Source organism: Gadus chalcogrammus, chromosome 12 (genome assembly GCF_026213295.1).
Source record: "Gadus chalcogrammus isolate NIFS_2021 chromosome 12, NIFS_Gcha_1.0, whole genome shotgun sequence".
NCBI lineage: Eukaryota > Metazoa > Chordata > Actinopteri > Gadiformes > Gadidae > Gadus > Gadus chalcogrammus.
The window spans coordinates 7,796,985-7,810,898 of NC_079423.1; the positions used below are offsets into that span (position 1 = coordinate 7,796,985).

The 13,914-nt window shown below is 43.6% G+C and overlaps 1 protein-coding gene and 11 non-coding genes across 12 annotated transcripts; all 12 read left to right on the forward strand.

The window, feature by feature from the left end:
* Positions 1-188: 188 nt before the first annotated feature.
* LOC130396942 (5S ribosomal RNA) lies at positions 189-307 on the forward strand. The gene has a single exon (XR_008899555.1). It is a non-coding gene; the product is annotated as a 5S ribosomal RNA (ribosomal RNA).
* Positions 308-836: 529 nt separating this feature from the next.
* On the forward strand, positions 837-955 carry LOC130396943 (5S ribosomal RNA). Its single transcript, XR_008899556.1, has one exon. It is a non-coding gene; the product is annotated as a 5S ribosomal RNA (ribosomal RNA).
* Positions 956-1,484: 529 nt separating this feature from the next.
* On the forward strand, positions 1,485-1,603 carry LOC130396944 (5S ribosomal RNA). The gene has a single exon (XR_008899557.1). It is a non-coding gene; the product is annotated as a 5S ribosomal RNA (ribosomal RNA).
* Positions 1,604-2,132: 529 nt separating this feature from the next.
* Positions 2,133-2,251, forward strand: LOC130396945 (5S ribosomal RNA). The gene has a single exon (XR_008899558.1). It is a non-coding gene; the product is annotated as a 5S ribosomal RNA (ribosomal RNA).
* Positions 2,252-2,781: 530 nt separating this feature from the next.
* LOC130396947 (5S ribosomal RNA) lies at positions 2,782-2,900 on the forward strand. The gene has a single exon (XR_008899559.1). It is a non-coding gene; the product is annotated as a 5S ribosomal RNA (ribosomal RNA).
* Positions 2,901-3,429: 529 nt separating this feature from the next.
* LOC130399846 (5S ribosomal RNA) lies at positions 3,430-3,548 on the forward strand. Its single transcript, XR_008902343.1, has one exon. It is a non-coding gene; the product is annotated as a 5S ribosomal RNA (ribosomal RNA).
* Positions 3,549-5,200: 1,652 nt separating this feature from the next.
* On the forward strand, positions 5,201-8,243 carry LOC130393456 (uncharacterized). The gene is made up of 9 exons (XM_056604135.1): positions 5,201-5,425; positions 5,591-5,813; positions 6,335-6,633; positions 6,790-6,880; positions 7,106-7,222; positions 7,305-7,380; positions 7,456-7,707; positions 8,008-8,129; positions 8,217-8,243. The coding sequence occupies exons 3-9, from the start codon at positions 6,380-6,382 to the stop codon at positions 8,241-8,243; spliced, it is 939 nt and encodes a 312-aa protein (XP_056460110.1). The 5' UTR covers positions 5,201-5,425; positions 5,591-5,813; positions 6,335-6,379.
* Positions 8,244-10,816: 2,573 nt separating this feature from the next.
* On the forward strand, positions 10,817-10,935 carry LOC130400316 (5S ribosomal RNA). Its single transcript, XR_008902793.1, has one exon. It is a non-coding gene; the product is annotated as a 5S ribosomal RNA (ribosomal RNA).
* A 529-nt stretch (positions 10,936-11,464) lies between these two features.
* Positions 11,465-11,583, forward strand: LOC130399708 (5S ribosomal RNA). The gene has a single exon (XR_008902210.1). It is a non-coding gene; the product is annotated as a 5S ribosomal RNA (ribosomal RNA).
* A 529-nt stretch (positions 11,584-12,112) lies between these two features.
* LOC130399955 (5S ribosomal RNA) lies at positions 12,113-12,231 on the forward strand. The gene has a single exon (XR_008902446.1). It is a non-coding gene; the product is annotated as a 5S ribosomal RNA (ribosomal RNA).
* Positions 12,232-12,760: 529 nt separating this feature from the next.
* On the forward strand, positions 12,761-12,879 carry LOC130401369 (5S ribosomal RNA). Its single transcript, XR_008903830.1, has one exon. It is a non-coding gene; the product is annotated as a 5S ribosomal RNA (ribosomal RNA).
* A 529-nt stretch (positions 12,880-13,408) lies between these two features.
* On the forward strand, positions 13,409-13,527 carry LOC130394413 (5S ribosomal RNA). Its single transcript, XR_008897575.1, has one exon. It is a non-coding gene; the product is annotated as a 5S ribosomal RNA (ribosomal RNA).
* Positions 13,528-13,914: the final 387 nt, after the last annotated feature.

The following is a 13,914-nucleotide window of genomic DNA, read 5'->3' on the forward strand; positions in this document are numbered from 1 at the left end:
ATTTCAGATAATTAATGAATTCAGATGTCACAATGATCGTTTACATGGATAAGGAGTCCTACTGAATCAATTACTGCCGTTTATATCTAACTAATGATTGTTTTTGTAAAGTGTAACGTCGAGCCTCAGCAGCTTTCTCACTCCTTATGTGCTACTGTATAAAACCTGGTTTTGCGCCTGCACTAATTGCTTACGGCCATACCACCCTGAACACGCCCGATCTCGTCTGATCTCGGAAGCTAAGCAGGGTCGGGCCTGGTTAGTACTTGGATGGGAGACCGCCTGGGAATACCAGGTGCTGTAAGCTTTTTCTTTTTCAACTCGAGCTCATTGACTCCGTGGCCTACCGTGGCGTACCGTGACCTGATGTTTACTGCCAACCGCTTTGGAGGATTTAAGCAACATACAAAAACTGACAACGTCTCTCAAAACTATTTTTGTGAAACATGAGGACAGTATAGTGATACTGCCAGCAGGGAGCACCAGAGAGCTGAACCGACAGTTGTACATTTCTTAAACTTTCACCAACACAAACACGCACGCTCACTTCAGATCATGGGAGGACGTCAAAAAATCACCACCCATTCTCTGACACTTTAACCGTTAACCTTGGTTCAAACATTTAACATCACACGCACACGCAGTGTATTTCAGATAATTAATGAATTCAGATGTCACAATGATCGTTTACATGGATAAGGAGTCCTACTGAATCAATTACTGCCGTTTATATCTAACTAATGATTGTTTTTGTAAAAGTGTAACGTCGAGCCTCAGCAGCTTTCTCACTCCTTATGTGCTACTGTATAAAACCTGGTTTTGCGCCTGCACTAATTGCTTACGGCCATACCACCCTGAACACGCCCGATCTCGTCTGATCTCGGAAGCTAAGCAGGGTCGGGCCTGGTTAGTACTTGGATGGGAGACCGCCTGGGAATACCAGGTGCTGTAAGCTTTTTCTTTTTCAACTCGAGCTCATTGACTCCGTGGCCTACCGTGGCGTACCGTGACCTGATGTTTACTGCCAACCGCTTTGGAGGATTTAAGCAACATACAAAAACTGACAACGTCTCTCAAAACTATTTTTGTGAAACATGAGGACAGTATAGTGATACTGCCAGCAGGGAGCACCAGAGAGCTGAACCGACAGTTGTACATTTCTTAAACTTTCACCAACACAAACACGCACGCTCACTTCAGATCATGGGAGGACGTCAAAAAATCACCACCCATTCTCTGACACTTTAACCGTTAACCTTGGTTCAAACATTTAACATCACACGCACACGCAGTGTATTTCAGATAATTAATGAATTCAGATGTCACAATGATCGTTTACATGGATAAGGAGTCCTACTGAATCAATTACTGCCGTTTATATCTAACTAATGATTGTTTTTGTAAAAGTGTAACGTCGAGCCTCAGCAGCTTTCTCACTCCTTATGTGCTACTGTATAAAACCTGGTTTTGCGCCTGCACTAATTGCTTACGGCCATACCACCCTGAACACGCCCGATCTCGTCTGATCTCGGAAGCTAAGCAGGGTCGGGCCTGGTTAGTACTTGGATGGGAGACCGCCTGGGAATACCAGGTGCTGTAAGCTTTTTCTTTTTCAACTCGAGCTCATTGCCTCCGTGGCCTACCGTGGCGTACCGTGACCTGATGTTTACTGCCAACCGCTTTGGAGGATTTAAGCAACATACAAAAACTGACAACGTCTCTCAAAACTATTTTTGTGAAACATGAGGACAGTATAGTGATACTGCCAGCAGGGAGCACCAGAGAGCTGAACCGACAGTTGTACATTTCTTAAACTTTCACCAACACAAACACGCACGCTCACTTCAGATCATGGGAGGACGTCAAAAAATCACCACCCATTCTCTGACACTTTAACCGTTAACCTTGGTTCAAACATTTAACATCACACGCACACGCAGTGTATTTCAGATAATTAATGAATTCAGATGTCACAATGATCGTTTACATGGATAAGGAGTCCTACTGAATCAATTACTGCCGTTTATATCTAACTAATGATTGTTTTTGTAAGAGTGTAACGTCGAGCCTCAGCAGCTTTCTCACTCCTTATGTGCTACTGTATAAAACCTGGTTTTGCGCCTGCACTAATTGCTTACGGCCATACCACCCTGAACACGCCCGATCTCGTCTGATCTCGGAAGCTAAGCAGGGTCGGGCCTGGTTAGTACTTGGATGGGAGACCGCCTGGGAATACCAGGTGCTGTAAGCTTTTTCTTTTTCAACTCGAGCTCATTGCCTCCGTGGCCTACCGTGGCGTACCGTGACCTGATGTTTACTGCCAACCGCTTTGGAGGATTTAAGCAACATACAAAAACTGACAACGTCTCTCAAAACTATTTTTGTGAAACATGAGGACAGTATAGTGATACTGCCAGCAGGGAGCACCAGAGAGCTGAACCGACAGTTGTACATTTCTTAAACTTTCACCAACACAAACACGCACGCTCACTTCAGATCATGGGAGGACGTCAAAAAATCACCACCCATTCTCTGACACTTTAACCGTTAACCTTGGTTCAAACATTTAACATCACACGCACACGCAGTGTATTTCAGATAATTAATGAATTCAGATGTCACAATGATCGTTTACATGGATAAGGAGTCCTACTGAATCAATTACTGCCGTTTATATCTAACTAATGATTGTTTTTGTAAAAGTGTAACGTCGAGCCTCAGCAGCTTTCTCACTCCTTATGTGCTACTGTATAAAACCTGGTTTTGCGCCTGCACTAATTTGCTTACGGCCATACCACCCTGAACACGCCCGATCTCGTCTGATCTCGGAAGCTAAGCAGGGTCGGGCCTGGTTAGTACTTGGATGGGAGACCGCCTGGGAATACCAGGTGCTGTAAGCTTTTTCTTTTTCAACTCGAGCTCATTGCCTCCGTGGCCTACCGTGGCGTACCGTGACCTGATGTTTACTGCCAACCGCTTTGGAGGATTTAAGCAACATACAAAAACTGACAACGTCTCTCAAAACTATTTTTGTGAAACATGAGGACAGTATAGTGATACTGCCAGCAGGGAGCACCAGAGAGCTGAACCGACAGTTGTACATTTCTTAAACTTTCACCAACACAAACACGCACGCTCACTTCAGATCATGGGAGGACGTCAAAAAATCACCACCCATTCTCTGACACTTTAACCGTTAACCTTGGTTCAAACATTTAACATCACACGCACACGCAGTGTATTTCAGATAATTAATGAATTCAGATGTCACAATGATCGTTTACATGGATAAGGAGTCCTACTGAATCAATTACTGCCGTTTATATCTAACTAATGATTGTTTTTGTAAGAGTGTAACGTCGAGCCTCAGCAGCTTTCTCACTCCTTATGTGCTACTGTATAAAACCTGGTTTTGCGCCTGCACTAATTGCTTACGGCCATACCACCCTGAACACGCCCGATCTCGTCTGATCTCGGAAGCTAAGCAGGGTCGGGCCTGGTTAGTACTTGGATGGGAGACCGCCTGGGAATACCAGGTGCTGTAAGTTTTTTCTTTTTCAACTCGAGCTCATTGACTCCGTGGCGTACCGTGACCTGATGTTTACTGCCAACCGCTTTGGAGGATTTAAGCAACATACAAAAACTGACAACGTCTCTCAAAACTGTTTTTGTGAAACAGTATAGTGATACTGCCAGCAGGGAGCACCAGAGAGCTGAACCGACAGTTGTACATTTCTTAAACTTTCACCAACACAAACACGCACGCTCACTTCAGATCATTGGAGGACGTCAAAAAATCACCACCCATTCTCTGACACTTTAACCGTTAAAGGGCATGGTGCAGGTTTCTATTTTCTTCTATTCTGGCAATTTTCTAGTTGGTAATAAACATTTAAACAATTATCCATTGTATTTGATGTTGTAGGGTATCACAAAATATAAATATTAGGAAAAGTAGGTGATATATTAGTGGTTATTAGCCACAGGTTAGCGATGATTCTTATTTCTCCCACAATGCATTGCATGACGTCACATAAGGTACTCCGCGCTTTTGGACGACAGCCGAAGCCGCTAGTGAGAGAGTGACAGTGTCAGATTATATAAGTAAATACATAAATAGAGATAGCCTAGATATAGATAGATAGATCGATAGATAGATAGATCGATAGATAGAATAGCATAACATCGATAGATAGATAGAATAGCATAACATCGATAGATAGTGAGGGATAGCATAGCATAACATAACATAACATAGATAGATAGTGAGGGATAGCATAGCATAGCATAGCATAACATATATATAGATAGAGAGAGAGAGTAGATATATAAGTAGATAACATGGTTTTCTACTGTATTTGTGGCGGGTGCAACAACTCCAGCAAAAGTGGACATAGGGTACATTGCTTCCCCAAGGACAAAGGGATTCTCCGAAGCTGGGTGCAATTTGTCAAGGTTAGGCGGGCAGATTTTTCAGCTAGCTCTGTTACCGCGTACTCCAGAATATGCAGCGCGCATTTCAAGGAGGAGGATTACCACCCAGGGGATGCCAAGATGGTCTCACTTGGTTTAAAGAGTAAGAGGACGGCGAAGTTAATTCCTACCGCCGTGCCGTCTGTGCATGCAAACCACTCTGCCTGCCCTGTCCCGAGGTCGAGAGACACCGTCTGCCGCAAGCGAGAGATTGCCACGGTAAGCATCATGCTATAGCTGCTAATTACAAGCTGCGCGTTAGCTAGCTCTGTGTATTTTGCATACCGTGTTCCCTTTGACACAGGCTCCTCTACAAGCATGATCAGTCTGACATTAGAAGAGCATATTTCTTGATAAACGAATATGAGCCAAAACAAAATTGCCCTGAAGTAAATGTCCATATCGTCATGAAAGCTTCATGGCTAGTGTTTTGATCAGTGATCGTCATCATCGAGCGGCTTTCACAACAGTGTGTTTGCGTTTTGTGTTAGTGCTAGACTGCTACGGTTCTCTTTCACATATACTGTATTTGACCGTGACCGTGTCGTCAGGGCTGTAATGGACGCTAAACGCAAGTAAACGCAGTTTACCCACCTCTGAAATTTGAGAAACAGAGTTTATCCACTTCTCACTTCAGAGTTTAGCTACCTCCCAATACAGTAAATGTACTACCATTGGTTGCGAATCACTGATCTAAGTATTCAGTTTACCTACCTCTTATTTCACCACTACACCCTTGCATTTCTTTTTTATATACTTATATATACTATACTTTATACTAATATACTTTTTTATATTTGTTTTCGCAAGATGTTGACAGACGCCTCACAGCAGGAGACCGTGCACAGTGTAGACACTGTGGAGAGTGTCGATGCTGGGGATCAGCCCTTGCCCTCCTCCACTTCTGACGCTGGGACACAATGTTATTTGAAGCCCCCCCGATGGTCTCACGGTAAATCTTTGGTATTTTAAGGGGTAGATATTATGTCTAAAACATTGCAAGTAGGACATTTCCATACACATTGATGAAATGAATACATAGCCTACACCAAAACATAGCCGCTTAGATTTGCCATGATTGTCATATGTTTGGGTATGTTTACTGCCTCTGCCACAGCTGTGCAGGTTAACCTGAAGCCCAAGATGGTTAGCGTGGGCACACAGACTTCAATCAGCCCACAAACCTCCACTCCCCTCGCTAGTCCTGAACAGACAGTTGACGACGATGATGATGATAATGCCACTGTCATCAGTGACTTGTCGTGGGTGCCCGAAGAGCCGATGGATGAGGAGGAATTGTTTGATGAGGAGCCACCTTACACGTGTGACCCCCACCACAAGTGAGATAATCTAAAACCAACATAGACCATATTGAATGCTCAATGCTTTGTTAGTTTGAATGACACCGCCCCCCTCCCCCTCATTTTTTGTTGTTGTAGTTGCTTTGACAAATTCATTGTTTGCCAAGAGGAGCTGATGGGCCTTTTTGCCATCTGTCCGGCCTGTTGTGAGAGGTCGGATAGGAGCATCGTGCAGCAGGAAGGAACTTTTGTTAAGATCAATCAGGTACAGTTTTGTTTATGCAGTTTTGTTTACGTGGCCATCTGATTAGAAAATCTGAATATCTAATTAAAATCTGATAGCTCTGACTGTCTTGCCAGTTAATTTACAATGTATGTACCAGGCTGGCTTAAGTCTGCTGGTTTGTGATGCCATCATATTTGAGTGTTATACTGTATTGGTCATGTGTGTTTCATTGAAAATATGAAACCTTTGACCAGTAATGTACAGTACTTACTCTATATTGAATCCTGATATACTGTTGATTACAATGTTTTATTTTATTTTCTTACATATCTAGGTCTGTGCATCATGTGGCTACCACCGTTTCTGGCAAAACCAGCCAATGCTCCACAGGAACATGCCAACCTGCAACCTCCTGTTAAGTGGGGCCATTCATTTTACTGGATGTTTGGCCACACAGACACTAAGAATGTTGACCCTGTTTGGCCTGCAGTGCATCAGTGCGAGCAGTTTCTTTCGCCATCAGCGCCGCTACATCATCCCAGTAATCGTTCAGGCCTGGCAGAATGATCAAGCCAAGAATTTTAGTGACCTACGGGCAATGGATGGCGGGCTAGTTCTTGCTGGGGACTGCAGGTAAACCAGTGTGAGAGCTAGACCAGTTCCACGTTTTGATTTTGTTATTTGTTATCATGTAGGGTGGCTTTAGTTGGCATTTGCAGTTGACATGGTGGATTGTCTTTACAGACCATGGTTTTAAAAACTTGAAACATAAATTGTAATTAATTCCAGGTCAGATTCTCCTGGGCACTGCGCAAAGTATGGGTCATACTCTCTGATAGAGGACAGAGTGAACAAGGTGGTGGATGTTCAGCTTGTTCAGGTAAACCTGATGTTATTAGACAAAGAAATGAACTCTGCAATTTGGTAAAAGGATTGTATCTTAATATAACATCTTTCCACTAGTACAACCATGCATAGAGCTTTATTGTGTATTGCCTAACTAGAGTAGTGTATCATAATGCCTGGACCAGCAACGCTTCGGTTCATTAACGCCTCCTTCAACACCACCTGCATTCTACACTTACACTGTTATGTCATGTTGCAGAGCTCAGAGGTCCCCAACAGCTCATGGTGTGAGCTTGAAGGGCTCAAGCGCAGTGTTGGCCTGCTGAGGGGAAACGACCTGCATTTGGCAACGCTGATCACGGACCGACATCGCCAGGTATTTACAATAAAAATGCAGTATAGAAGGTAAATATCTGAATTGCACTGAAGCTGGATGTTTGTGGTTTTTTTCTCCTTAGGTTGCCAAATGGGTGAGAGAGGAGCTGATCCCTGAAGGGACACAGCATTATTTTGACGTGTGGCACATTGCAAAAAGTATGTATCCATTGTTGGAACCTTGAAGCAGTTTTTGTTAGTGCATATCAATTAATACCATTTGTTCTAAAACAGGTCTGGGGAAGGCATTGGATGCAGCATCCAAAGAGTGTGACCAACTACAGTTGTGGAGGCCAGCTATAGTGAATCACCTCTATTGGACTGCAGCCTCAACCCCAGATGGCAACCCAGCGGTCATGGAGGCCAAATGGAGAAGTTTAGTGAACCACATCCAGGACATCCATGACCATGACACCCCTGCCTTCTCCAGTTGTGCCCATGGCCCTCTAGACGAAGATCAGCGCAACAAAGAGTGGCTGGACCCAGGTACAGTACTGGTATTATGCACGCTCTACATAGTTTTGTTTTAGTTGCTGTCTTTGAGTAATTGTCTGGATGCTTTGACATGTGACCTTCGTGATGAAATTATTTTTTCATTCCCTGGCAATCTCATAACATTCTGTTTACTGTTTATGTTTGCTATAATTCATATGCAGGACAATTTCATGTGTTTCCATTTCAAAAAGGAATTCTGTCTGTATCCATCTTCCTGTCTATTTGTACGTTTTCCGTCTGTCTGTGTGTCTGTCTGTCTGCCTCCCTGCCTACCTGTCTTGGTCTTTTCAGGCTCATTGGCAGCAGTCAAGTTGGAGAACATAATGATGAGGGCTGCCTTGCTGAAAGATGTTCGTCAGCTGTCTCCACAGCACCAGACCTTCTCCCTTGAGGCTTACCACTCCCTCATCTTAGTAATAATAGTACCTATTAACGTGCCTATTGTAGTATTTTGTCATACACCAAGTTTCAAAGGTTTTCTCAAATGTGTTATTTTGTAGGCTTCTCTTAGCGGCGCTGCATTATAATCACAATGCCAATCGTGAGACAGCACGGAGAAGTGACGGGACGGAGAAGTACTGCGTGCGGTATCCGCGCTTCAGAAAAGGTGCCCATGTGGTGCGTCCCATCAAAGAGGCAGCCTCATACGGTAAGCAGTGTCAGGCAGTTCTATCATATTTTGAGATGGCGCACGAGTGATCAGTGACAATGATCTTTATAAAGTAATATTATTATTATTATAATTATTATTATGTCTGCAGGTTATGCAACATCATTAATGAAGGCCCTTCGGGAGAGCTACGACAATTCACCCGCGGTTCTTCGAGAGGTTGGCGCCAATTTGTCCTCCGATGCACCCGCCCCCATCGCCAAATCCTTCGAACAGATTCCTAAGGAGGAGGCCATCAGCCTCTACCTAGCCCGGCAGTCACGCTTCAAGAAAACCTAATTTCACTTTATTATTTTTTTCCACGGACAAGTCCAATGATTTAGTTGTTATTATTTGCATGAAATTTCTTTGTATATAATTCAAAATAATTTGGTAATCATTTTACCTGTGCCTTGTCAACCTCTGTGTGCGGTGTTGTCTGGGCTCACTGCGTGTCTGCTTGATGTGCTTTTGCATGTATCACTGCATGTATGCATGCATGAAATAGTGTGTGTGTGTGTGTGTGTGTGAGAGAAAAAGAGAACCATCAACTGACCCTCGGGTATGACTACACTATTGCAGAATTTATTAGAATTAGAATTAAACATTGCGGGTCTAGCCATCCATCAGTGTTCCTTGTATGTTTTGTGCCTAACCATTTTTTTATATAGATTTAATTCCAACCTGTGTCTTTGTTCAGTAACCATTACAAGCAATGCCAATCAACTTTTTTTTATCCAAAATGCATGTGTTCTGTGTACTTTATAACATTTTAAGGGCAATTGAATGATCACAACAGAATAAGCGTAACTTATTTTTATTCATTTTCATCCAAACAAGGCCATTGAAAGCCCTGATAGGTCTGGTCATCATTCTGGAATTGCTGTCTGATGGTTGAAACCACACAAGAGGGTAGAGGCTTCCTTATACTCCTCCCTAAAACGCCATAAGCCCAGCGTATAGCTTGCCTGTACGCAGTGTACCGGTATTGCCTAGGGATAAGTAGGAAAGATTCTTACGTTTAAAACTCTGTAAGTTGGTTGGAAACGTCATTTTAAGCCTGTTTCTTATGCATGTTTATTGTGTATGCAACAAATCTCCTGTCACCTATAACTTGGTTCAAATGACTCAGTGTAAAAAGATTTGTAAAGTAAACATAAACCATGAACATACTCGTGCGTGCTGGCTTGAAGGGGACCATGATCCTGCCTGAAGTGGGTGTATGCTATTTTTTTTAGCACAAACGGATTCAGGCAGCATGCCTCAAATCCAGGATGCTGCGTAAGGCACGTTACATCTGCTGGCCGCGGGGTGAGCTCCTCGACCAGCGACCAAAACGCGCTCACCTCCCTACAACACAAGCTCTCCACCACAGTTTCCATGGGACGACACCGCCCACACAGACACCTGCCAAACACAGCGACACAGACACGCTTACTGCTCTCTCCCGGTAAGCGGTACCCTGACAGTTTCAATGACATCAATCACGAGGAAAACGAGTTAGCACTATCAAAAATAATCACACTGAAGACATAACCAGCCTACTCGGCGTCGGCTACGTTTGCAAACAACATTTTCACCGGAGAAAGGTAAAAGCTTAGAATAAACACTAGGGGTTCACAGGTGGGACTGTCAAGCTATTATGCCTTCTATTTCTGGATCTTCTGACTAAGTTTAGGGTACTTATCTGAGCCAATGACATAATCACTGTCACTAGATATAAAGAAAACGTTGACTTTCATTCGATGCTATTCACTGAAAAAATAAGTTATTGTATGCACTGCTGTTCATAGACTACTAGCTCCAGCGCTCCTTGCTACGTTTCTAAATGGTAGCAACTCACCAGGACACTTCACCAACTCTCCACTCATTCTCCTCTGACCATGCATTTATTTGTCTTTGACGGCCATCGGCTCTCGGTATTTCCTCATTTCCCCTCATACGCCTAACCGGTTCGAAATTATATGGCTGTGGGCCATCATAAATGTTGAGAGTGGGTCTTGCTACCTCTTCCTCGTCCGCCATAATGCTAGTTCTAGTATGCGTCTACCCTACGTGACGTCATCGGCAAATTGCGTAAAAAATAACCGTTACTAACCAAAAACTACAAAAACTGGACTTTAACACCATTTTGGAGACATTTCTAACTTTATATACATATTTTGAGTGCTTTATGTACCCATTAATCAAAACTTCCGGTTAACCTGCACCATGGGCTTTAACCTTGGTTCAAACATTTAACATCACACGCACACGCAGTGTATTTCAGATAATTAATGAATTCAGATGTCACAATGATCGTTTACATGGATAAGGAGTCCTACTGAATCAATTACTGCCGTTTATATCTAACTAATGATTGTTTTTGTAAGAGTGTAACGTCGAGCCTCAGCAGCTTTCTCACTCCTTATGTGCTACTGTATAAAACCTGGTTTTGCGCCTACACTAATTGCTTACGGCCATACCACCCTGAACACACCTGATCTCGTCTGATCTCGGAAGCTAAGCAGGGTCGGGCCTGGTTAGTACTTGGAAGGGAGACCGCCTGGGAATACCAGGTGCTGTAAGCTTTTTCTTTTTCAACTCGAGCTCATTGCCTCCGTGGCCTACCGTGGCGTACCGGGACCTGATGTTTACTGCCAACCGCTTTGGAGGATTTAAGCAACATACAAAAACTGACAACGTCTCTCAAAACTATTTTTGTGAAACATGAGGACAGTATAGTGATACTGCCAGCAGGGAGCACCAGAGAGCTGAACCGACAGTTGTACATTTCTTAAACTTTCACCAACACAAACACGCACGCTCACTTCAGATCATGGGAGGACGTCAAAAAATCACCACCCATTCTCTGACACTTTAACCGTTAACCTTGGTTCAAACATTTAACATCACACGCACACGCAGTGTATTTCAGATAATTAATGAATTCAGATGTCACAATGATCGTTTACATGGATAAGGAGTCCTACTGAATCAATTACTGCCGTTTATATCTAACTAATGATTGTTTTTGTAAAAGTGTAACGTCGAGCCTCAGCAGCTTTCTCACTCCTTATGTGCTACTGTATAAAACCTGGTTTTGCGCCTGCACTAATTGCTTACGGCCATACCACCCTGAACACGCCCGATCTCGTCTGATCTCGGAAGCTAAGCAGGGTCGGGCCTGGTTAGTACTTGGGTGGGAGACCGCCTGGGAATACCAGGTGCTGTAAGCATTTTCTTTTTCAACTCGAGCTCATTGACTCCGTGGCCTACCGTGGCGTACCGTGACCTGATGTTTACTGCCAACCGCTTTGGAGGATTTAAGCAACATACAAAAACTGACAACGTCTCTCAAAACTATTTTTGTGAAACATGAGGACAGTATAGTGATACTGCCAGCAGGGAGCACCAGAGAGCTGAACCGACAGTTGTACAGTTCTTAAACTTTCACCAACACAAACACGCACGCTCACTTCAGATCATGGGAGGACGTCAAAAAATCACCACCCATTCTCTGACACTTTAACCGTTAACCTTGGTTCAAACATTTAACATCACACGCACACGCAGTGTGTTTCAGATAATTAATGAATTCAGATGTCACAATGATCGTTTACATGGATAAGGAGTCCTACTGAATCAATTACTGCCGTTTATATCTAACTAATGATTGTTTTTGTAAGAGTGTAACGTCGAGCCTCAGCAGCTTTCTCACTCCTTATGTGCTACTGTATAAAACCTGGTTTTGCGCCTGCACTAATCGCTTACGGCCATACCACCCTGAACACGCCCGATCTCGTCTGATCTCGGAAGCTAAGCAGGGTCGGGCCTGTTTAGTACTTGGATGGGAGACCGCCTGGGAATACCAGGTGCTGTAAGCTTTTTCTTTTTCAACTCGAGCTCATTGCCTCCGTGGCCTACCGTGGTGTACCGTGACCTGATGTTTACTGCCAACCGCTTTGGAGGATTTAAGCAACATACAAAAACTGACAACGTCTCTCAAAACTATTTTTGTGAAACATGAGGACAGTATAGTGATACTGCCAGCAGGGAGCACCAGAGAGCTGAAACGACAGTTGTATATTTCTTAAACTTTCACCAACACAAACACGCACGCTCACTTCAGATCATGGGAGGACGTCAAAAAATCACCACCCATTCTCTGACACTTTAACCGTTAACCTTGGTTCAAACATTTAACATCACACGCACATGCAGTGTATTTCAGATAATTAATGAATTCAGATGTCACAATGATCGTTTACATGGATAAGGAGTCCTACTGAATCAATTACTGCCGTTTATATCTAACTAATGATTGTTTTTGTAAATGTGTAACGTCGAGCCTCAGCAGCTTTCTCACTCCTTATGTGCTACTGTATAAAACCTGGTTTTGCGCCTGTACTAATTGCTTGAGGCCATACCACCCTGAACACGCCCGATCTCGTCTGATCTCGGAAGCTAAGCAGGGTCGGGCCTGGTTAGTACTTGGATGGGAGACCGCCTGGGAATACCAGGTGCTGTAAGCTTTTTCTTTTTCAACTCGAGCTCATTGCCTCCGTGGCCTACCGTGGCGTACCGTGACCTGATGTTTACTGCCAACCGCTTTGGAGGATTTAAGCAACATACAAAAACTGACAACGTCTCTCAAAACTATTTTTGTGAAACATGAGGACAGTATAGTGATACTGCCAGCAGGGAGCACCAGAGAGCTGAAACGACAGTTGTATATTTCTTAAACTTTCACCAACACAAACACGCACGCTCACTTCAGATCATGGGAGGACGTCAAAAAATCACCACCCATTCTCTGACACTTTAACCGTTAACCTTGGTTCAAACATTTAACATCACACGCTCACGCAGTGTATTTCAGATAATTAATGAATTCAGATGTCACAATGATCGTTTACATGGATAAGGAGTCCTACTGAATCAATTACTGCCGTTTATATCTAACTAATGATTGTTTTTGTAAAAGTGTAACGTCAAGCCTCAGCAGCTTTCTCACTCCTTATGTGCTACTGTATAAAATCTGGTTTTGCGCCTGCACTAATTGCTTGCGGCCATACCAACCTGAACACGCCTGATCTCGTCTGATCTCGGAAGCTAAGCAGGGTCGGGCCTGGTTAGTACTTGGATGGGAGACCGCCTGGGAATACCAGGTGCTGTAAGCTTTTTCTTTTTCAACTCGAGCTCATTGCCTCCGTGGCCTACCGTGGCGTACCGTGACCTGATGTTTACTGCCAACCGCTTTGGAGGATTTAAGCAATATACAAAAACTGACAACGTCTCTCAAAACTATTTTTGTGAAACATGAGGACAGTATAGTGATACTGCCAGCAGGGAGCACCAGAGAGCTGAACCGACAGTTGTACATTTCTTAAACTTTCACCAACACAAACACGCACGCTCACTTCAGATCATGGGAGGACGTCAAAAAATCACCACCCATTCTCTGACACTTTAACCGTTAACCTTGGTTCAAACATTTAACATTACACGCACACGCAGTGTATTTCAGATAATTAATGAATTCAGATGTCACAATGATCGTTTACATG

Coding starts and splice junctions, on each gene's coding strand:
- LOC130393456 (XM_056604135.1), top strand. CDS start 6,380: ATGCTCCACAGGAACATGCCAACCTGCAACCTCCTGTTAAGTGGGGCC. Junction 6,881..7,105: donor TGGATGTTCAGCTTGTTCAG/GTAAACCTGATG, acceptor GTCATGTTGCAG/AGCTCAGAGGTCCCCAACAG. Junction 7,708..8,007: donor CAAAGAGTGGCTGGACCCAG/GTACAGTACTGG, acceptor TGGTCTTTTCAG/GCTCATTGGCAGCAGTCAAG.